This window comes from Calonectris borealis, chromosome 1 (genome assembly GCF_964195595.1).
Source record: "Calonectris borealis chromosome 1, bCalBor7.hap1.2, whole genome shotgun sequence".
Lineage (NCBI taxonomy): Eukaryota > Metazoa > Chordata > Aves > Procellariiformes > Procellariidae > Calonectris > Calonectris borealis.
In genome coordinates this window covers 99,522,032-99,547,475 of record NC_134312.1, presented here as the reverse complement: position 1 = coordinate 99,547,475, position 25,444 = coordinate 99,522,032, and the positions used below count along the sequence as shown (strand labels likewise).

General features: G+C 40.2%; 1 protein-coding gene across 1 annotated transcript in view; it reads right to left on the bottom strand.

The window, feature by feature from the left end:
* EPHA3 (EPH receptor A3) overlaps positions 1 to 25,444 on the bottom strand; it is a 230,743-nt gene that overhangs the window by 191,589 nt on the left and 13,710 nt on the right. Inside the window, exon 2 of the mRNA XM_075169368.1 lies at positions 20,755 to 20,819. Within this exon, the coding sequence (XP_075025469.1) occupies positions 20,755 to 20,819 (65 nt within the window). The remainder of the gene's footprint in view (positions 1 to 20,754; positions 20,820 to 25,444) is intronic.

Sequence of the window (25,444 nt, the reverse complement as noted above, 5' to 3'; positions counted from 1 at the left end):
ATACTTCATGCTCTTTTAGGAGATTGTTTTTAAAATTAGTTTGTATATACTTAAAAAAACCCACAGACATGTTTGCGTGATGAAAAGCCAAGATTCATATAGCAGACTGTAATGATAAAACCCTTGATCTATGAAATATTTTTGTGTTTAGTGCCATGTAATTCAGATAATTCAGTTCATAATTTTAAGTTGAATGCCATAAGCCATAACTATGCTCTCAGAGTTGCGGGGTGGGATGTTATTGTTGTTTTTAAATTACTGGTAACAGCTCATTTTCCAATGGGAAATTCCTAATAGGAAAGTAGAGCTAACATGTTGGCATATGGCACCAAGCACTAAAAGGTCAGTTGATCAGCAGCAAGTACTTCATAACACCGACTTTCTGTCATGAAAATTATTCAGATACTCTATTTCCCTGTTATTGATTTCATCAAACTACTGAAACAAGTAATGCGGTCTCCCTAAAGCTTACCTGTATTTCCAGAGCTGAAAATTAAAACGCTGTATTATACATATGCCCTTTGCCAACTGCTAGCAGATGTTAGAACTTTTTGTACCGGCTGCCAGTCATTGGAATCAGCAACTTGGAGAATAGCTTTTTATTTCACACTTAGGAAACTATAACAGGGGTATTTACAAACAGCACCAGGACTATATCTTCTGACACGGACCACTGTCAAAACACAAATGAGAGGCAAAAAAAAAAAACTGTTCTCAAAAGAAACTCACATATTCTGAAAGTGCTGGCACCTGAGACTCCTACTGAATGATAACTGTGAAACCTGTTGGTGCTCCCCCTCTCACAATACAAAGCAAGACCTTATTCCACAGCTGAGAGAGATCTTTCACCAGCTTAGCACATCAGAACCAAACACATGAACAAACTCCTCTTCCATAAAATTGGTCTCAAATGCTTGCATCTGAAGTCGGATTCAAAATCAGTAAACTGTTCACAAAAAAATTGACAGAAGAGCCTCTTGCAGATCAAGGTGCTGATTACTTCAGAAATTCAAGAGCAGAAACTTCACCTCCATTTCTGTTCTTGGGGACTAGGTACAAGAAGCAGAAAGAGGGGAAGGAAAGAGAGAACTTACATCTCCATGATGCAATCAATTTCATTCAGGTTAAAATCCTAAAATAATACTTTTAATGAAGAGGTAAATAATTCTTGTGTGTGTGTGTACGTACCACAGATATCCGATAAAGTAAAAATCTGCAGAGAAGGAACTCCCACAACACCCAAACATTAGCACCGCTTTTGCAAATTCCCTAGAAAAGGCAGCCTGCATGTCAAACTGCATACATGCTTTCCCTGCATACCCAGTTCTCACTCTCCCCCTTCTTGTTTATTGCATCCGACATAAACATGGAGTCCTTTGCCTTTGCTCCCAGCACCCTTTCCTACCTGCAGTATAAGCCACACTGATGGAGCAAGAATATTTCTCAAAATTTGCTGCTGGAAATCTTTGATTGACAAAAGATGCAAGCTGACGCAAAACCAGCATGTCCATAGAAGTTTGAAACCTTAATAAGGAAAGTGAAACACGCAGAAAGATAAATGGACAGACGAAAACACACTTGTATCCAGAAGAACTCAAGTTGACATTTACAGACTTAAGTAAGTGTGAGAACTAGACTCACATTTACTAAGTTCTGTGACCTGCTGCTGAGATCTGAATTCATCTTCATACCACTAGAGTCATACCACTAGAGTTTAGCAACTCTCCTAAAGGGAGATGCTGTTACTTTTGACAGACAAAAGATGCTACCCATGTGGAAAAGGGAGACGTGGTATCTTTTACATTAACAAAATGTTTTATATTTCTTCCTTGCACCCACAGAAAAACCTTCTCGTACATAAAACAAGAAAGAAATTTTAAAACTGCTTAAAGAAAGCCAAAATAGCAATTTTCCACAGCCAACTGGACTCAGTCAATTCCTGCATGGACAGATAGATGTAATACATATTATACTGCACATACAAGTTCGGTGTTCCAGTCCAGTTCACAGTCCAACTGTAACCATATTATCATCTTTTTGTCCCTGTCAGCGTCAATTTGGGCAAAAATTTTATTTTCACAATGTATACATGACACTTAATTAACTACTTTCTTTTAGGGTTTTCTCTTCAGCGTTCCAGAAAATATCTGTAAAACCATGGCTGAAAGCATCTGAAAATTAATTCATTAAACAAACCCATTGTAGCTCAAAACTGTCAAGACTTATGCAACTCACAGATAACAAGTATGTACTATAAGGCTATGAAATAGGTGCGTGTGTGTTTATAGACAAAAAAGGCTGCATGAATGTATGTAACTTTGCACAATCATCTGTTTTCCAATTACTTTATCAGGCAAAAAGTCAGCGTGTGCATGGCTATAAAGCTATCTGCATTTGTGTGACCTTCATAGAAAAAAAGACCACAGAGAGCTTCTACTATGTTCATAAAAATGAAGGCAAAGAACTATTACAATTTTCCTTTATATTGTAATACTTTTGACCAGGATTCTGTATTCATTCTACCCATTACGGTATCTGCTAAACCTTGGAAAAGTCTTTTTTTTTAAAAAAAAGAGAATTCCCAGCCGCAAAAACAGTGTTTTGGAATGGCACAGGAGGCCTCACAGTAGTTGGTTTTTTAATTACTCTCTTCATTGAACAACACAGAAACAACAGACTTGGAGATACACAGCAATGCCAACTGGTTTAAGCATTGTGTCTTAATGTTAAAAATTAGAGCTGACGGTAAATTTTTACTTTATCAACTAAATCAAATTTTATTTGGATGACACAAGGGCAGTTATGATTTGGGGCAGGCATTACAACAGGATCCAGCAACTGCTGCCTGCCTACCCTCTGGTCTCCCACCCCTACCCTCCACCACGCCATTCTCATCCCACTGCTACTGTACAGGACCAGCAAAAGCATTCCGCAACTACCCAGAGAGTAACACCCCAATGATACAACATGAAACTGCTGACAGCTTTTGACAGAATTACAGAGGGCTGCTATGGAAGGAGTCATTCCTCAGAGCTGCCCGTGGCTCACCTTCACCTTTCCGGACCCCTGGGAGCACAAACAGCCCTTTGGAGACAAAGGACCATGCTGCCATGCAGACCACAGGGCATGAAGCAAACATGGATTCTCTTCTAGTAGTTTAACAAACAGCAGGAAAAAATATTTAATCTGTAAGCCATATGGCTCTCTTTCTCAGTTCACAGCTTGCTCGTACATAGCTATATATTTTAAAGTAAAATTGCATCCTTCATTTTTCTTTTTTCTCCCTCTTCCTGAATTTCCTCTCTTCAGCTCTTCTTCTCCTTAGTTCCATCTCCTTCCATGCAACATTTGCTGTAGACATCTATTACATTGTTATCTACTGGTTTCCCCCACATCCCTGCTCCTTTCAGTGCACAAAATGCCAAGTGTCACCAAAAAAAACTAATGCTAAATCATTCCCACAGTCAGTTAGCCCAGTTTGATCTTTCTTGCATTACTCTTGGTTTACACATTTGTAAAGATTTGTGGACATTGACAAAATTCTTTAATCTAATTTTGGTTTTATGCAAATCCCATGTTAATTAAATTATCCTGGATTATTTCTAAGATCCCTCACTTTTTTTTTTTATTGGCCCATTCTCTCCCAAATAATACAATATGCCTTTATTATTTATTTTGACCTTTTGGCACTCCTACTTTATTATCATTTTAATATTGCCATTAACCATTCCATAACCTTTCCAGTTACCCCGTATACTATATATATTGCTCATACCACCCATCAGTGATTGCTTATTGCACTTCTACATTCATTCTCTCTTCACAGCAAAGGCATGTGTAACAGTTTTGAACCAATGATTTCTCTTCAGACATTTACTTTACCTCTGTCCTTTCCAGACATGACTTTATCCCATAGAATGTCCAGCACAAAATGCGGTGCCAAAATATAACAGTTTATACTCATTTCAGTTTATCACGTTTACAAAGCACTACTCACATTTAGGATGACGGGGGAGGGGGGGGGTGGGGGGAAGACTACATTAACTAGTCTCTTTGTTATGTTGAGTGCAGGAGCATTACTTGCATGAAGCCATATTTTACTTTTAGTTACAAAGTAAATCCAACACAATCCTGTCTAAAATGGGTTCAGAGGTAGGTTAACAACAACTTTAATACACTATAGATCCTAGAGCTCTGTCCACCCTTCATTTTGTCCAGAGTGATAGACTTGCTACGATAAAAGTGATTCTGTCTCATGCTAAGAATTAAGTTTAAGAAATTTATCAGGGTAACTCTTCTAGACATCCTTTCATTATTCCTCTTCTGTTTTTCTACACAAAGCTTTTCAACTACTCCACATGGTTAAAAGCATTCAGATGGGAAGTAACTATGTCAGCTGTGGTAAGATTTCTGATGTCTCTTTCCTAGGAAGCAGAGACCTCCTAACATCATCTTGTCATCTGACCTATCTAAGATAGAAAGTTTTCTGTCATTTATATATTAAGAAGCAGGTGGTCACTTCGCACTCTCACCTCCAATATTTTACTCCTATATCACTTCCTTCTATACCATTAACAACAGATATTGCAGAAGTTGTTGTTCTATAATTTTCAAATATTATTAATACTCAATGCGATCTTTTATTAGGATGCAGAATCACATTTCAGTGGAAAACATAGTGAGCACATACATAGTTTTATGCAGTGAAACAGAGATGAACATTCTGTGCGGGGTTATACCTATCACTTGCCATTGCACCTCACGTGCTTCAGAAGCCCTCCAAAGTCAAAGGAAGCTTACGAGAACAAGTCCTATGCATGTGAAAACTAAGCAAGCCTGGCTTCATACAGTTTTTTATCTGGTGCTCATCTGACTTTAGGTTTAGAGATGCAGAGCTTTATCTAAATGATTTTCCCCGAGTTGGACTTTTATAATGGCTGTCCTCCATATAGATACTGCAATGGTTAATAACTACAGCTTCAGTGCGGCTAGTCAACGGAAGACTAAGTCCTTCTTACATGAAACACAGGAATTAAGTATGTTTGAGACTGACACTGCCTGGCCCCCTCCAGTCAAATGTGGCTGAAATCAGAGAGACAGTCTTCAAAAGTTATTAGGGATGGATGAAAAACAACAGAATTTATATCAGGATTACTAAAACCTATTTCCTTAACAGATCAAGCTAAACATGGCAGGATTCAGTTCTAATATTGTAACTGTGTAAATGGTCATTTTTTTTCAATTATATATTATCATCATTTTTAGTAATACAGTGTACAGGAGCACGTATCTGGAACACATATACACATATGTTCCAGAGATGCGCACCAACACCACAGTTGGAAGACTGTCCTTGCACTGACAACACACCTTACAGGACCTTTCAATCTTTGACAGAGGGTCACCAAATCAACTCAAGAATGCTTGTCTCTTGAAAGAACAGATGAGGTATAAAGCCATATAAATTACATTCTTCCAGAATACCTAACTCTGAGAACACACAGAGTTAATTCTGCACAATCCATAGCAGAGCACTGGAGAAAATCTCCACACTATTCTCATTCTGCTGGGGCTTCAGGAGACTCCAGCCCTGGCACTCAACTATGTCCAGCAAACTCCTCCCACGCAGTGGGTAGAATCTCGCTGTATGTAACGAGGAAACAACTGGACCAAGGCATTCACTGGCAAGAAACACAGACAGAAAGATTGGTCTGTTCTTCCTGTAATGGTGAAGGAGGGAAATTTAGAGGTAAAAAGATAAGCTGAACAGAATGCTATCACTCCCAGTTTTGTTTTTCTCTTCCCCTCCCCCCCTTTTTTTTTTGTTTTATACAAACATTTTTATGGGGGAAAAAAAAAAAGGAACAGAAATTATAAGCAGACTGTTTCTCTGTTTCTTGTCCGTTTCCTAGGTGTTTCCTGGATGAGTACCTTTTGCTGAATTTGAACAGGCAAATAAAAGGAAAAGAATTTGTAATTTGTAAATTTGATTTTAATTCAAAATCTCTGTTTTACAGATGAATGCAAAATGAAGATTTGAATCTATATATTTAAATCAGTTTTTCTAAATGAGGCATAACCAAAGACAAAAAAAACAGTGCCCTAATTACTAAATGAACTTGATTTCTAAAACACATTGCAAGTGGCCATGCCAAAACTTGTTTACATTTGGTCACAGCACTGCCCTTAACTCAACTAGTAAACTAGGTTAAACAAACCTACATCACATTTGACCAGTGTTTGTAAATACCTCTAACATGCACCAGTGAAAATGCATGTTTTAAAAAAGTTCACTTCCAAACATGCCAGAAACAATTAAATACACATTTTATGTTTAACATAAAATAGGATGGCAGACATAACCCTGCAAACTTTTGTATATCAGTCATTGCAAGAGTCCAAGGGCATACCTTCAGTTCAGATACCTCCTTGCCGCACTGTTGAATGCTTTTCATTTTTAAAAGGACATAAACACAAACAGATTATATACTTAATAACAGATCATATTATTCTTTTACACCTTCTATATGGAGACCTGCCATTCTTCAGATTAAAACTGCCGGTCAAGCAAAAACACTGCCACAACTCCCAGTCAAGTAAAACTGTATTTTCTTTGCTCAGTCCTCCAAGTCACTACATTTCAACCTACATAACACAAATTGCAGACTTTTCACTTTGTGTCTCTATTAATAGTGGTTTAACCAAGTAACTTAGCTCTATGAGTTCAATACTGCCCTCCACCTTCTAAATCAAGACATTGCACTAGTGCAGTCATATGCAATGACTGAATTTTCAACATGTAGCATGCCACATATCTATTAGTTTTCGTAAAATCTTAAGAACACCAACACCCAGCATTTACTTTCTATTTCCAAAATGTTCTCCATTCTCTCAGTTTCTGCTTACATCTTATTTAACAATACTTTAAAATAAAATCACAAACTCTTCAGGAACTCAGAAGTGGGGTAGTCTACAATCCACCCTCTGCTACAGCATTAGACAGACAATGCATAGTCTTCTCTAAAACACTATGTAAATTAAAGATATGACAGTACTGCCATTCAGTAAGTGGTTTGTTCCAAGATTTGGGAACTGTCGTCTGCGCATCCAATCCCATCCTCTGTGCTTTAAAGTCAATACCTCTGTTTAGTCACGTGTATTTTGGAGATACCTTCAGTTAGTTCCCAGTCTACAAGAGAATAATAATTCAGGAGTCCTATGGCCTTGGCAAATCAGTCATGTAGGAGAGGGAAAGTTTCCACCTGGGCTGCACATTTATTTTGTGCACTACTTCACCACCCCTGCCTGTCCTTCATCCACATAGTACTTTTCTACCAATTTTATTAACGTTCACCCCTCTGGATGTTTTCATTGTCAAGAGGATGTTCTAATCCAAAAACCATTTACTTCTGAGTATACACTGCTGAATTACAGTGCCATCAGGAGAAGCGCAGCTCAGCTTCTCTAAACATTTCTTCAGGCTAAAACACTTCTACATAAATGCTCTACAGTTCAAACATTTATTACCAGGTTTCAGAGTAAAATTAAATTACCGTCATGGATACGTTATGTTTATTAATAAAGTGTCACAAAAATATTAGTGAAAGTTAAACAGGTAGCACAAGGATATCAGGCAACATAAACGCTCAAGTTCCAGTAGCAATGTTTGCTTTGTCAGGTTACACATCCCGTAAGTCTGATGGAATGCATTGCACATTATGTATCAAACTATACAGCCAGGAAGAAAATTAACTTCTGAAGTTCTGGTTGGGATTTTAATTTTGCATTAACATTAAGTGAAAAATGGAAAACCAAGAATCCTGTTTGTTTGAACTTCTAGTAAATATTTACACAGAGGTTCATGAAGGCAGAGTTTTGAACAGATGACAGGCACAAACATCATTGAATCAATCGCTGCAGTATGAAGGAAGAAGTCAGAGTCAAGGAAAGCTAGGAGTTAACCCAAGCTCTCTCCCTCCTGCAGAAGCCAAAGGGTCCTGCCTTTCCTCTGGAACATGAAGGTTGTTGTGGCATCTTTATTCCCTATTGCCACATGGGAAAGAAGCTCCAAGTCTTCCAGATGGAAGGCAGCAGCAATAGCTCCGCAAGCTTCAATCCAGGTTGCCTTCTGCAGATTTCAGTCTTGATTCTTCACTCGCCCTCACACCTGACACCTCTCTCCACATAGGCTTTCACCGTTTAATGTCATTCTACCCAAACTTCTCATCTTCAGTTCAGCTGTCATTACTTCCTTAGCTCTCTTTTTTTGTGCCCTATTCACCCTCAGGAAACATTTGCCTTTTTTTTTTTTCCCCCCCAAAGAAAATCAGAAAAGCACTCCTGCTACCAAATCTTAAACAAAATCTCCCTTTCAGGCGGAATATACAAGCTTAAGACTTTTCACTATCATGGAAAAAGCTCTTAGAAAAAGCCTTGAAAACATTCAGATTCCAGACAAACGTGTTTCCCATTATAAGAGTTTTTGGATAACAAGCTACTATAGGACCAGACTTCTCATTTTCAGGAGCTGTGGAGAAGTAAGCCATACTACGCTGTTATCTTTTCTTTCCAAGAAATCTCAACTCTTCCAGAACCCAGCCTCTACTTGTCAAATCCCTGGGTGGTGAAAGGAATGTAAAATAAAATATGATGTTGCTTGTGAACTGTTTCTAGCTGAAACACTTGATCAGTTACACAGATAAGGCACCTACACTCCTACTTCATTCCCATTCTTGGATTTTTTCTGCCATCCTAGCAGCGGTTTTCCACATGTTCATTCCCCCCAGTTAAGGAAACTACTATGGCAATGAGCATAGCATCGTAACTAAAAAGATTGCTCAATATTAAGACAGTTAGAGGACAAAAGCACATGATATGAGGAAGCAGGGATTGTTCAGTCTTGTAAAAAGAAAAAGCTAAGGAGTGATCTAATTACAGACTGCAACAACTTGAAAGGGACTTAACACAGCCAAACTCTCCTCAGTAGCGGCAGATGGTGTAAGAAGGGAAAACAGCCACAAACTGTGTCTTGAGAGATTCAGATTAGGTATCAGGCAGAATTCTATCCACTAGAAGCCTGCATAGCACTGAAACAGGCTGCCTGGAGAGGCTGTGGTAACTCCATCCTCAGAGGCTTCCAGACTCCACTACCCAAAGCCATAGCTGTTGACCTGACACAACATTAGCAATAGTCCTGCATCGAGCAGGAGATTTGATAGGCTAGGTGGCTTCCTGGCAACTCTTCCAAGCAACATTTTGTTATTTCTCTGATAATCTACATCTTTGAAACTGAGACACATTTCAGTATGAAACTTTAAAAAAGATTCCAAGCGAAAAGTAGATTCCGATTTATAGAATCATACAATCGTTAAGGTTGGAAAAGACCTCTAAGATCATCGAGTCCAACCATCAACTCAATACCACCATGCCCACTAAACCATGTCCCTACGCGCCTCATCTACACATCTTTTAAATACTTCCAGGGATGGGGACTCAACCACTTCCCTGGGCAGCCTGTTCCAAGGCTTGACCACTCTTTCGGTAAAGAAATTTTTCCTATGTCCAATCTAAACCTCCCCTGGCACAACTTGAGGCCACTTCCTCTCGTTCTATCGCTAGTTACTTGGGAGAAGAAACCAACACCCACCTCGCTACAACCTCCTTTCAGGTAGTTGTAGAGCGCGATGAGGTCTCCCCTCAGCCTCCTCTTCTCCAGACTAAACAACCCCAGTTCCCTCAGCCGCTCCTCATAAGCCTTGTGCTCCAGGCCCTTCACCAGCTCCGTTGCCCTTCTCTGGACATGCTCTAGCACCTCCATGTCCTTCTTGTAGTGAGGGGCCCAAAACTGAACACAGTCTTCGAGGTGCAGCCTCACCAGTGCCAAGTACAGGGGCACGATCACCTCCCTGCTCCTGCTGGCCACACTATTTCTGATACAGGCCAGGATGCTGTTGGCCTTCTTGGCCACCTGGGCACACTGCCGGCTCATGTTCAGCCGGCTGACAACCAGCACCCCCAGGTCCTTTTCCTCTGAGCAGCTTTCCAGCCACTCTTCCCCAAGCCTGTAGCGTTGCATGGGGTTGTTGTGGCCGAAGTGCAGGACCCGGCACTTGGCCTTGTTGAACCTCATACAGTTGGCCTCGGCCCATCGATCCAGCCTGTCCAGGTCCCTCTGCAGAGCCTTCCTACCCTCGAGCAGATCAACACTCCCGCCCAACTTGGTGTCATCTGCAAACTTACTGAGGGAGCACTCAATCCCCTCATCCAGATCATTGATAAAGATATTGAACAAGACTGGCCCCAGTACTGAGCCCTGGGGAACACCGCTCGTGACCGGCCGCCAACTGGATTTAACTCCGTTCACCACAACCCTCTGGGCTCGGCCGTCCAGCCAGTTTTTTACCCAGGACACCTCTCTAAGCCGTGAGCCACCAGCTTCTCTAGGAGAATGCCGTGGAAGACAGTGTCAAAGGCTTTACTGAAGTCCAGGTAGACCACATCCACAGTCTTTCACTCATCCACTAGGCGGGTCACCTGCTCATAGAAGGAGATCAGGTTGGTCAAGCAGGACCTGCCTTCCATGAACCCGTGCTGGCTGGGCCTGATCCCCTGGTTGTCCCAGACATGGCTCGTGAGCGCCCTCAAGACGAACCGCTCTATAATGTTCCCCGGCACCGAGGTCAGGCTGACAGGCCTGTAGTTCCCTGGATCCTCCTTCCGGCCCTTCTTGTAGATGGGCATCACATTGGCAAGCCTCCAGTTGCCCGGGACTTCCCCAGTTAACCAGGACTGCTGGTAAATCATGGAGAGTGGCTTGGCAAGCTCCTCCGCCAGCTCCCTCAGTACCCTTGGGTGGATCCCATCCAGCCCCATAGACTTGTGAGCGTCCAGGTGGCATAGCAGGTCGTTAACTGCTTCCTCTTGGATTATGGGGGGTTTATTCTGCTCTCTGTCCCTGTCTTCCTGCTCTGGGGGCTGAGTACCCTGAGGATAACTGGTCTGACTGTTAAAGACTGAGGCAATACCATTCTGCAGTCTGATCCATAACCAACACTAATAATATCAACCTCTCCCACCAGTCATCATTTTTGGGCAACATCAGAACTTGAAGCAAGTTAATTCACCACACTTTTTTTGTCAGTATCAATGAAGTCTAAACAGGCACTAGTTAAAGGATTGGTGCTCAAAATCTACCTGTAATTTTCTAAGATAAGCAATTGACAAGGATACAAAACCCCTAATTCCTACCATGCCCTAGCTTTTCTATACAGAAAGCACTGTATGTGAATTTTGACGTCCAATTCAGAAACTAAGCTTCAGCTACTGTAAACAATAACTGTCCTGTAGATGTAAAAGATTCACTTTGGGTTTAAGTTTTCGTTTTGTTTAAAAACAAAAACATAGACAGAGTGATTCCAATTTTTTCCCTGGAGTCTAACTAAAATCAATTGTCAGCCCCTTGAGGAAGGATGGTGTTGACTGCCCCTACTTGTCTAATGTAACAGCGCACAAACCACATCGCAGCATAGCACTCATCCATATGTACACGTGCTAACAGACAACTAGCAATCATTCTGCGTGTCTTAATTACCCTTTGGGGCCTCTGAAAATCCAACAGCTGGAAACAAAGTTCTACTCTGAGAGACATCGAGGAATAGCAGTTAGGCAGGGAAAACTAACACACAGATGCAAGGACCAAATGTCACAGAGTAAAACTCACAGATTTCATCACCATATTATGTATAAGATAGTATCTACACACAGTGCAAAGAGCCCTTAACCCCAGCATATCCTTCATAGACCTCAACCACTGATTAAAAGCAGAACACAAGCATGAAACATGCATTTCGCCCTAACACCTTCTGCTCCAAATCAAGTACACGAAGAACTGAAATACCGGCCGCTTGCTATGTTCTGGAGCTGGACGGCATACCTAAAGGGAACCACAGCAGCTGCCTAAAAGGTCGTGGCACGCCTAACCGAGCGGGAAGCCACAGGGTGCCGGCCATTAGCCCCCGCCCCGCCGTTGCCCGGGAGGCGAGTGCCGCCGGCGGGCACAGCCGGCCCCAGCCCCAGCCCAGGGGGCGGCGGGGGGGGCCGCGCTGAAAGAACAGCGCCACCTGCCGAGCCGCCCGCGCCGCTCCCGCCGCCGGGACGCGCCGCGGGCACGGAGCGGGTGGGCGGCCGGCCGGCGAGGAAGAAGGAGCGGGGAAGCCGGGCGCGCTGGGCCCTTTCGCTCGGAGCGAGCCGTGACAGGCGTACCGTGCTCGCTGAACCCACGCCTCTTCTTCGCTTTTGGATAATACCAATACTACTAGTAATAGGAGGGCCGTAACAGAACTGCCAAGTGCTATCCGAAACAGTGTCCTAGCCGCCCACTGAAGTTTTTAACCTTCCCCCAAGGCAGCCCGCGGCCTCCTGGCAGGGGAGGAAAGCCCGCGGAATCCCACCGCCGCCCGAGGGGCTTGACCACGGCTGCCCGGGAGGGCTGCGGAGGGAACGGTCAGGCGGGTCAGACGCCCGCGATCCTCCTCCTCAAACACACCTCCCGGACTGACACCGCAACGCCCGACTGAACCTCCCCGGCGCTCCTCCGCGATGGGGGCCCTCACCCCCGGGGAAACCTGCCGCCTATTTCACAGCGGCCCCACGGCTGGCGAAAGGCCCTGAGCCCCGCCGGGGTCCCGCTGAGGGCGGCCCCGCCTAACCGTCAGCCCTGCACGGGACGGCCGCTCCAACGGCCACGGCTCGCGGCGCCGTTTGGGCGGTAACGGCCCGCAGATTCGGAGAGGCAGGGAGGGAGGGAGGCAGCGAGCTCCCGCACGGGCCTTCGCCCGGGTGTCCCAGGTCCCTCCTGGGTGCTGCTCACCTGCCCGGCAGCCGCGGAACCAAGCGTGGCGTCGGCCGCAGCCCCGCCACCCCCCGGAGCCGAGCTGCCGCCGGCGCAGGGAAGGGAAAGCGCTCGCCCTGCCGCCCGCCAGGCCGGGAACCCGCGCAGCTCCTGTACACCGCTCGCCTCAGGGAGAGCAGGCTGCTTCTCCCCGCTTCTTCTTCGCACGTTTTCTTAAGGCTAACAGGAAGGCTTGGGAAATCACTCTGGAGAAGTTTAAGTGTGCGAAATTAGGAAATTAACTAACAGAATCCTCAGGCTGTTTTCACAAACAACTTTGAAAGATTGGGGGGAAAATTAAGCATGCGGGTCTCCTGCCTAGAAACTACTGCATTCTCAGTCTCACTATTTCAGCGCAAGAGCCAGCAAGCCATCAGTGCCTACTTTCCAACACTTTTTAAAAGAACAGTTTTAAATTGTAGAAAATACTATTCTACACGGACAATCATTTCACACTGAATATTTTCAGAAATCTGGGGGAACCAAAAAAAGAAAAAATATATCCAGAATAAATTACCTACCAAAACTATTTAGACCATAAAAAATAATGCACAACCACAGCAAAGCTATCAAGCAAAAACGTTTATGGGCATTTTTAACTGGAGACTGTAGTTACTCTCCTTGTGGTCTTAATGTTACAAAAACAGTCTTAAATTCGACTGCAGTGTGCCCCTGTGATAAATAATGTTGCATTTCATGACAGTTACCGTATTTACTTTGTTCTATTCTGGTTTATGCAAATAAATTCAGCACAAAAGAAAATGAGTAGAATTATAAAGTAAGTGTTTCTTTACAAAGGGAAAAATATCTCATGGTGATCAGGCCATTTGAGAGAACTTCTCACAAACGGCCTGCGTTTATGCTGACAGGGCTGACAGCAATAAAATTCTGCCCATGAGGAGAATGATGTCGTTTCTAAGCTTTGAAAGTGAAAAAGAAAAATTGGAAGCTGAAGTATCTGCAATTCCAACTCTAAATAAGATCTTTATTTAACTCTTGGAATGGAAGCCAAAACTTGCTCTTTTTTTTTTTTTTTTTTATTTTAAACCACAGAAAACTGATACCCAACCTTCAGCAACTTATTACCAGTAAGTAAAATGACTGATGAGGCTAATGAAATATGGGGGGGGAGGCATATATTTCATCATAAAAAATGGTACAAGGACATTGCACTTATTGTACCTTTAGCTTTTTTTTTGCTGTTGCAATTCTTTTTTTTTTTAAATAGAAATCTCGTAATTTGAAGTAACATGGTAAAAATGCTAGTTTCAAAAGAAAGGGAAAAAAAGGCTTTGTCCCTCCTCTAATGATGATCACGGAATAGAAATTAGCACACTTTTTACTTTATGTCAAGTTTAAAGCTATTTTTAAAATGTACCAAAACACAGTATTGTTATGATCATACTGAATTTTTCAAATGAATGCAATGCAGACTACAATTATCAAAACAACATATCTAAAGAATATCACAGTGCTCCACATTTTAAAAAGGCATTTCTTTCTGATAACAATTCATAACAAGAGACAGTCATATAATTCTGGAGTAATACGCATGATCTCAATTTTTTTTTCAAATCATTTCCCCTATTTATTTAGTCAACTCCACCTCATTTTTTATTTAAACTTCCATTTTAAATGCATGCTTAATGCAAGAAGCTGAAGATAGTGCGCAGATGAAACAAAAGTGACAGCCAGCTAAAGTACAGCAAAAGTACATTCTACCCTTGACTACTCGCATACTGCTTCTGAAGACATCAGAACTTTCATATTACATTCAGAAAGCAGTACTAAACAATGCTGTCATCAGTTTAACAATATTAATATAATTAAAATAATAATCTGGCATATCTCATAGCTTTATATTGCTAAAAGTAATACCTATCAGAAAGAGGAAAAAAGTACAGTACAAATAAATTTATTTTTCATATATTCAGATTTCACGTAAAAGAAGCATCTACAGACTGAAGAAACCACCACTGCATTCTGATTCAAGGTTCTGAATGTGAGTGAAGATATTTTAGTTCAAAAGAGGCAGATTTTTAAATGTCCCGCTCCAAAGAAAAATCATTCACCTTACAGTAATAAAAATACATTCAAATACTTTTATTCAAGTAGGAAGAAAACAAGAAGAATAAAAATGAGAGATAGCACATGCTTGATTACAGAAAATTGGAGGTGAAGGGAAGAACTTAGGAAAGCTATAGTAAAGGTGCCCTTATTTTTTAACACCGTGTCTTTCATTATATTGAAAAAAGGAGAATAAAATAAAATAAACATACTTTCAATGCACTCTAAAAGCAAGTATCTTAGTGTGTGGGGGGGAAGTTTATTAACCAAAAAAATTACTTTTTCAATCAGCCATTCAGTGTAAAATGAAACAAAGTTTATGATTCACAAAACAGAATCCCAAGTGGTTAGTTTGACTTTCAATCACCAAAATAGTCTGCTTGCATTTCAGACCTGATACACACGTCGTGAAAGGCAGGGTGACAGCAGGAAATATATAAAGTTGTAAGAAGACCAGAGCTGAGGTAAAACATAGATAAATCTTGGTTTGAACAGAATGCATTGTTTTAAGAAGTACTAAGGAAATTCCACTGCTAATGAATAGGAAAAAGAAAGTGTATAATAGTGTAACATGCCTGTTTCATTTCGAAAAAAAGTACTTAATTTTTTATTTTACAAAGATACCTTTCAGTGTCAATCTTTTGTCTCATACCAATTGTTTGATATCATTTGTTCTACTTTGAAGCTCATTTTCACAACCACCTGGTGATTTTGGTAATAGACGCCACTTCAAATACGGTATCCCTTAGAAGTTGACAAGATAAGTTTGGTGTCTCAGACAAAAAGTGAATACAGACTAAGATGTCAATTGGTATCAAAAGAAAACTAAAATTAGGTTGTTTCATAAATTTTTGTATTTGTTGGCCGGTTTCAAGGTTTTTTTGATGGCTCAGCTGTCCTAAGATTCTGCAGTGGTGTGAAAATAAGAGACACATGTACAGATGAGAAACTTTCTGTGTGCCCAGCTAAGGGGAAGGCTGAAGTGTATCACCAGGAAACCCACTGGCATTAAGGACCTACTGCAAAAAAAACTTCAATCATAGGACACAATTAACCACAAGACACAAAGCTGCAGGAAAACAAACCTCATTATTTCCACAGCTCATGGAAATACTTATTAATCTTGAAAACATCTTCCATATAAACAGAGAAACTTTCCGTTCCCAGTGGCCTGAATAACTGATTCTTGAACGCAGCTTATTTGAGTGCACCTTAATCACAGGCAAAATGTAACTCTGCACCAGTTCTCCTCTACCTTCATCTAGTCAGAAGTGATATCCAAATGCTTATTTAGTCAGTGTCTTCTTCAGTCACCGAGTCCATGATATCCCACAAAAAAAGACCAAAAAGTTTTTATAGTGCCACATATTAGCTGACTATTGAAACCAGAACAAATGCAGCCAGGGAAACTGCCACTGTCACAGGTAGGCAATAATACAGGCTAATGTGACAAATTACTTTCAGGCTTTTGAAATATAAGAAAGGAGGCATTTTCCTCATTTTCACTTGGATTTTGGATTCTAACTCCATTTTGGTTGATGGAAAAACTCTCATCAATCTCAGTCACGCATGCTGTAGCCTTCCTAGCACAACACAAACTATTACAGAAGCAGGAAACATTATCCTTCTCTCCTCTAATACTTGCGAACCAGTTTCCATTACTGAGATGATGGCTTGCTTTGTCCAAATGATCGTGAGAGTGACCACTAAGAAAAAGCAAAGTTATTCACACCAGGTTTTCAAAGCACTTCAGTGTACAGTCAGCAGCTGAAGTACATGCCCAAAAGTTTAAGGTACTGAGCACGGCCAGTTCTCAAAGAAGTCAGATGGTTCTGAAGAAACTCAGGGACCTAGAAAACTTCTGTCACGATCAAAGACAGTATCTTTATTTTCCAATCAGTCTTTTAAAATTTTGCCCATAATTTACTAACTTTGGTCATACAGAACAGATTGAGGTTGGGTTTTTTGTTTGGTTTTTTTTTTGTTTGCTTTGCATTTTTGTGGGTTTGTTTTGTTTTGTTTGTTTTTTATAATTATCTATTACATGACAATGATAATTGCCAGAGCATTCTCTTCTCTAGCTACAAGCAAAACAAGATAAGCATGATTTCTCTTTTACTTTTCTACCGACTGTGTAAAAAAAAGAAAAAAGTGCCTAAAAATTTCAAGTCCATAATTATGGGTAATAAACGTGTAAAGATCAAGTCACAAGTTGGGTGACTGCAGAATGACGTACTGCAATTATGTCACAAATATATCTTTTTTTTTCAAATTTCCCAAAGAACATGGAGCTAGAGTCAAATTAGAAACATCTTTCTTACTAAAAAAAGGATGCTGAAACCAATACAACTACTTGCATGAATATGCAGAGCGGGATTTAAGACTACTTTTTTTGTCCTGTATGAATTATCCATCACATTTCTATTGTATATTATTAAAGTGACTTGCTTTTTTATCCTCCCAACCCCCACATCTGTGCTGCTGCAATTTACGTGAATTGCAGTTAATGATCACTTGCGTTATGCTTAATCAGCATATCAATAATATACTCTGCACAGTCTAAGTAGCTCCTCTTTCTTTCCCCTTTAATGAAACCTATAGAAATGGAACTGGTATTTGACTGATTGGCATTACAAAAAGGTTGCCTAGGCAGGTGCTGGAGATGGTAGGACAGGATACAGGCCTTGTGGCTGCTGCCAATCATGCTCAAGCATCAGCAAAGCCCGCTATTATATTTTTTAATTCTGTTGCCTTGCTATCTAGAGAGGCTGATGTTTTGTACTTGAGGGATTTTAATGAGCTTGACCAGATCAGTGTTACTGATGCCAAGACTGTGGCTGTGTGGGATGGTTCAAGGAGAGATCACATTCTTACAGGGTGATATTATTAACCATGGTCTAAAACACTGCCATTAGAGTGCTCTTATGTGAGACACAGAAATCTTTGGATACAAATGAGCCATAAATCTTAACATAAATATTCAGGAATTTCTGGAAAGCTGTTATTATATATGCCCAAGTCAAGGCAGACTTAAAAGAATAAAGAACCACTGAATGCTGAAAATGATAACCAATCAATTTGGGTTGTTTTGCCAGAAATCAATCAATATCATGTATTGATAAGATAAAATTATTAACCTACTAAGAGGTTTATTAAACACTTCAGCTAAATTATTTTTAAAAATTCTGTAAGTCACCAGCTTTGGTATACTGACGTTTATGGCTTCAGATGAGAACACTGCTGCATGCTGGAGAAGAATTGGCACAACACCAATATTCTCATTTGTGAATCACAGACTCAAGCTCTATTAGCTTTACCTTGTAAATCACCGCTCTGCTATTAGCAATCTTTCAATATGATGTGACATCTTTATTATAATGTTTTTCCACTAAAGTTTAAGTTCATATTTTAGTTAGCTCAGAGACAGATGCAGCCATATTTACCAGGTTTAATTAATTGACTATAAATAAAGGGCTGTAAAAAGAAGGCATCTCTTTCACGTGATGTTCAAGTTGTCATCATTTAAAAGCAAAACACAAATTCAAATAGGATAGATGTTACTATTTCTATGCTTTACATTCATGTTTCAATATGAAAGCTTAAAATTTCATGGTATTTTGAAGGCTACAGTCTAGAGTCTCAGTTCTCTTACAAAAACACTCACAGTACATGATCTACATTAATTTACTAACATGTGATTTTTAACTAAGAATTTTATTAACTTGTAAGAACATCAGTACAGTTCCATGATTTACTTTGGCTTCAATATCCGTGGATATTACAGTAAATAGGAACAGCATGCACAGACATGCACAAACAAGTTGTGCTGGATTTACCTTACAAAAACTTGCAGAAGCTATTGAAATTGCTTTGAGAGATTGGGGGGCCCTTTCTGGTGGGGTGATGTAGCACATCTGTTTTGCTTATAGCCCTCAAGATACCCTCTATCATTCCCTACCAACTGCTTTAGGCATCCAAGGCAAGAGAGGCACAGCTGCAGGGAGCAGAGCAGTGGATCTGCACAACTGCAAGGGGACGAACAGAGCAGAAGAGTAAAGCAGAGGAGGGCAGGGCAGCTGGGAGAGGTGGGGGGGGAGGGGGGGGGGAAGGCTTTGCAAAGAAAAAAATGCAAGTGAAGACAAAAAAACCTAGAGCTAGAAATTGCTGGAGAGTTCCCCCTTGGACATCCTGTTTATAGAGGTTTCTTATTGGGAAAAGTCAGCAGGAACAGCCACTAGAAAGAAACATGAACCCTCTTCTCACTTCTTCCCCATGAGAATGGAACAATTTGTTCAGAGACGTAGAGAGAAATCTGTGTGTAAACTCAAAAAATAAACCAAGCCTTAATCCTTAAATACTACTAAACACCTGCATAACACTTAATATCAAGAAGGCACTACTTAAATATTAACAACTGAATCCCATAAGGCAGAGATGCAAAAGTACTGTTGCCACTGATCTCTGTAGAGGTGATAAAGGTGAAGTAACAGCTTGCCCAAAGCCACAGAAGAATCGAAGAGCGGATGTTCACGATCCTACAAACAAACCAGTAAGAAAATACCGGCCAAAACCAAGAATTCAAAAGGACAGTTGCTGGACTCTTAGCTCGCAACTCCTCACCCTTATCAAGACTAGGGTCAACATTTCCCAAGGACTTAGAAGTGTCAGTACTCTCTGGCAGAGGTTTACTCGTTGGGTAGAAGACACACGCAGACGCATGAAAAATTCTAGGAGCTGTCATCCTAAAGGTAGAAAACCAAAATAAGACTGCCATAGAGGAAGGAAACAAAGCACCTTAAGAGTAGGCACAAGTGGCAGGACAGCAAGAGAAGGAGCCACAGGTCTCTGAGCGCCTTCTTTCAGCACAGACTTGATGGCACAGCCTTCTCTGAGGTGAGGGAAGCTCCAGACACCAGGGCTTCAGCCTGCCAAATGTTTTTTTTTTTTTTCGTTCGGGGGACAAAATGCAGGAGTGCAAGAGTCTCTTTGCATATCTGCACTATGCAATGTAGAAAGAGAGTAATGGGTTGTTCCTACACACAAACACAAATACACATTCCACAGAGACAAGAAATTGGGGAGTGACCAGATATCACCACCACTGGACAGCTATGCACTGATATTAAGTCATCAAAAATTTTAAAAAGAGACTGGTGGCAAATGCTATGTAAAAATGATGGAGTTAGCAAGTTCGAAAGCACAAATGCTCTAAGACTGCACTTTTAGTTCTCCAAATAGAATGCCTAGTTTCATTAGATCTGGATACAAGGTAAATAAAAAAAGAAAAAAACAACCCTCAAGAACATTATTTAGACATTTCTTTAATAACATTTTAACTCATAAATAACAATACTTGAACAATTCAGCACAAAAGTTATCAAGTAAGTACTTACATCACCCGCTTATGTCCACACATTTTTCACCTTCCACGACTTCCATCTGAACAAATTAGCAAGTAATACTATGAAACAGTCCCATGATATCTTTTAGAAATACACATTGCGATAGAAGAAGGAACAGAACCTAAAGACAATTTTTTTTTTTGCTCAATGTACCTCTCGCTTTCATTTTCTCCAACAAGAGTGAACTCTTCTTGGGGATTACATGCAGTGCGAAGTATGTTCTAAAGAGAAGGCACCATATCTTTACAAGCCATATATTGCAAGTCTAGAGCAGGCTATTTTTGAAGCTCCAGAGAGCCAGCGCTATTGCACGGTGTCCTCTGAAGAGGAAACAATGGTTAAATAGCACACTGGTCTGTAGCAGCACTTTTCCATTTCACAGTCTAGTGAACTCACCCCATGAGATGGGTAGGAGATCCAGCCCAGCTCCCCTTGAATTGTTTTTGAATCCAGCAGATTAACTACAAAAGAAGACAAAATGAAGAGGAATGAGTTTCATTTGCCTCTGTCCAGTTAACCTCCGTTACCCGTACCAAAAGATGTGTTTATTTGGGGACCTTGTGAAGCAGTTGATTTGTTCAGGTGGCCTGGCAGTTAACTACAAAGAAGAAAAAGACAGCCAAATGAAAAAGATTGTCTTGTTTATCTTAAAACATGGTACGAACAGCAGACGGGGAACTTTTCAAAACAAAAAAAGTGACAAAAAACAAACAATGGATCACTGGCCAAATTAATTACAGCAGGGGGTGGGAACAGAGCATTTCTATCAGCTGCAAAAACTACAGCGTTCTCCCCTTGGACGCCTGAAATTTGGGTCAATGCATCTAACTACATAGGTGAGATCTGAATATTTTAATCATTATTTGATTAAAGGCCTGTATTTGGCATATATAATTTTCTCAGAATACAGGAATAAATAATGAATGCTGATTAAAGTCTTTCCTGCAGTTCTTTCTTCCTTCTGATCTAATTTGTTCTCAAATTGTCTTGTAGTAGTGAAGTGTTTTCTAAATGTCATGTGTAGCACATTAGATACAAAAGTAATTATTTACAATGTTGTAAGTTCAGACAAACCTACTTTTAAAGAGGGCCATCAATTCATTGCTAATCTTGCTGTTATCTTTTTCTTTTAAAGGCATGCAACAATTTTCAGAGTAAGAAGGAAAATTTTATTTGTAAACAGTCTGATGCAGACATTTTCCAGTCAATCAAATCACAGTGTTTTTATGCCCATTTTAAAACATGACAGGCATTTAAAATAAATAAATAAAAAATAAAGGTATTCTTCTTTGGTATTTACTTATTTGTTTTTTACAAGCACAAAAATAAATTCTGTTCTTAATCCTAGCCATATAGTCGCCAAGTGCTTAATCACACAGTTCCCTAACTAACCATTTATTTTTTAACATGAAACAGAACAGGTGAATTGATACAAAGTATCATACAAAAAAAAAAAGCCCCTATACAAATACAAACCAATGAAATATTAGTATACAACATGACAATGCTGTTCGCAACTGCACCAATCTGTGCACCTTCAATTTTTATTATCTGCAATTTTGGCTTACTTTTGTTGCCCCCCTCCCCCCCAGTTTTCTTCCTTCAATATGGAAATTACTGACAATGAGAAAAGAAATAAATCCGATCATATGCAAGGGAATTTTAACACCTGAGAATGATGGATCTATTAGAGGTGGCCACTACAGCAGTCTGAGCAGCTTCAGCTTCTATTTGTAAGCTTGAAGGGTTGTCACTGCTCCCAGAACCAGATGGTCTGGGTATTGGTGCTCAGAGAAAATAAAAGAATAGGACTAGGAATGGAAAAAATGAGGGAAAATTATCTATGAATACGCTAAGTTAAGCTATTTGTATTATTTCATCGTTTTCCTTTTAATTGCTGTTTAATTTTGGACATCACTTAAAAAAACAGGGCTACAAAGGTGTGTTTTTTCCTGTTATTGGGATGTACAGGAGGAGACACAGTAGGGAAAAACAGTTGTACAGTATTAGAAATAAGACCATTTTATAAACAAACAGAAATATACATATTTGTCTACATTTGTGTGCACACGCATTTGTGTTGTGTATGTGTGTATATGCAGTGCTATACTACTATGAATGAGCTGCTCTACCATCTATGTGAGGAAAAATGTTTCCCACTGCAGTTATACACCCCTTTAAAAGAAAACAACGGTATTTTGAATTTTTACCTACATCAATAAACAAAATATCTTTCCTAATCTTACAGAAAGAACATAATCCAGTATTACATATTTCTTAGCTCTGAATTTATCAATAATTAAATTCTCAAACACCTACACAAAAAAAAAAAATCAGTCAGCCCTTTATTGAGTGCATAGGGCTCAGGGCAGACTATTCTGAAGCAAGGTTTGCATCTATAAGACAGAAATACTAATAAAAATTCAAAAGGAAAAAGTTTGCTTCTTGCTTTTGTGACTACAAATTCCCACAGATTATGGATCTCCTGGGATAAGACAGATATATTTGTTGTGCATCTGCAATACATGGTGGTGAAGGAAGTATGACTTCTGAGGTAAATTACTTGGCAATAAGTTGCTAAGGCAAATCACTCAGAAGTAAACTTAAGTAATACATTTATTCTTTCAGAATAAGCTTCTTGAAAACATGATTGCAGCCCCTCTGAAATTTATGAATTCAGTCCAAATTCATCAGCCTCATCTGGAAAAATAAACAGGCAATAGAATCAAAACCTGGTGGTAGCTTCCCTCTCCAGACTTGCCAAGCAGCCTAGCAGTTAGAGCGTGCCCTCAAGGTGCAGATCAGCGTTCAGCATCACTGTATCTCTCTGTGCCACCTCGATAACGCCAGCTCCCTCCTGCCTGCCTCTCAGGGCAGGGTTACCAGGTACTCCTAGGAGAAGTACTCACCGGCAGTACAACAGGGCCATGGGGGGCAACTAAATATTCAGTGCAAGCCATGCATGGCCCACACATGTGACAGCTGGATGCCCCAGCCACCGGGCAACTTGTGTTGCAATACACTGAGATCAAATCTACGACATTAACACTTTTTCAGCCTCTCTTCTTCATTCCACCTTCCTTACCTTCCTCATCTCCTTCAAACTGGCACTGCTAGGCAAACTACTTTTCCATGCTTATATGTGTTTCACTACATTTTAGAAATCCTTAGAAGGGAGGTTTTCAGACTGACTGAAACTAGTAGGATTCTAGTTCAGATGCAAGTCAGAGAATGCAAGTAAGTACCTAAAAAGAGTGGTATGAATGCTCCCATTACTGACAAAAAATCAAAGCAAAGCTATGTTCCAGACCTGTAACTTTATTAATAAGTAGTTTTGTGCTAAACATATTTATATGCTTTCATACCGCAGTCTTCAACTTCCTCCATTTTCATTTGTGCAAGAAGGAACAAAGCTTGTCATGTCAAGTAATTATTTAATATCTAGCAGAATAAGATCAGAAAACCTTAAGTTGCTTCACCTATCTAGCCACATGGTCTTCAGTGATTATAAAGACCGCTCGTTTCTTTTTTTTTTTTTTTTGGTGAAATGCCAAGAAATAAAAGACCAGGGGAGGGAAAAAATACCCAAAGAAAGAAAACATAATTATACTGACCCCCTAGATAACTGTCACTTTGCCTGGATGTCTTTATCCTTTGTCTAGTAAGAATTATATTACAGGCAAGCAGAAACACAGATTAGGCTGCCTGAGTGCTGAAATTGTTTAGAATCCAACTGAAATTCATACATACAATAATTTTTCCCTATCAAAAAAAATTGGAAAAAAAATACTTTTCACCAAAAGTATACTGTTCTTTAGAAATACCTAAAATGCAAAACGTATTTCTTTTCAGCTAGTCACCCGGAAAAAATGCCTCCCTCTCCTTGAAAAAAGCTTCTATGACACTCATTTTTCCTGTGACTTCAAGAGAGAGTTGTACACCTCAATAGAGAGCAAACAATTAATACAGAACTTACAGGTTGCAATGATCATGGTCCCTAGACAAAAATGATAGGGAAGGGTAGTGTTACATATTGTCATTATATGTCCTAACATTACCTATTAATCTGGAAATTGAAGGAGAAAATAGCATTTCCCTACACTAAGACTGAAGAAATACATACAGAATGGATTAGATATTAATTGTCTGAATTTTTTTGCATGGATTTGTAGGATTAGGTAAAAAGTAAAAAAGTAAAACTTTACACAAGCACTTGATTACTCATTTCAACTTCTTTCAACTCTGACATATCCTCTAGTGTAACAAAAGGCAACACTTGGTTCACAAAACTGACCTGACCAATTTGTGAAGTGTAACATGAAGACGTGTTCAGTCAGATCATGCTCAGCGGGCATATATCAGTGTGACCCTAATGTTTTCTCACATACATTTAAAGTTAAATGAAAGCCAACGTTTAAATGTACTACAATTGCCTACAGCCACGTATTTACCAGATAAAAGAGGGAACTGGAGAGGAGAGAGTTTAACCTCTCTTGTGGCACTGTCCTGTGCAAGGTCTGAGTCTTTAAGAAAAGACAAAAACAAACAAAAAAAAGAGGTCAAGCTACTTCGTGTGGCAATACATTTTCTCTCCTTGCAAGCGTAACAACCAGGTACTCCAGAACTGGCCCAGTGAAGAGCACGCTGTGCAAGCAATCGTGACTGCAGGTCAGATACGGTCCTAACTTCAGGCTCCAATTACCCACAACTCTCATGTTCTTAAATGGGGTATTGGGGAACAGAAGAAGAGGAAGGGTTGGCATATTATGTCCCAAAAATAAAGTCAATAACTCTTCTTCCTTTCTAACTGTTACTGCTTTCCAGAAGAGACTAAAGAGGTAGCTTTACAAGTCAGGCCACATGAAAGAGAACCCGGATCACCAGGCTCTTTCTGAAGCTTATGCGTTTCTCACCCAACTCATTTGCACTCCTTGTATCTCCTCCTCCTGCAAAACTGCGTGAGTATCATTCAGCTAACTCTTACAGAAATCTCTGAGGTTGACCAGCCGGTTACTAAGGGTAACTCTTAAACTAGCTGAACAGCTTTGTTGCTATCAACGATCCTTTCCTACAGAATGCCTTGGAA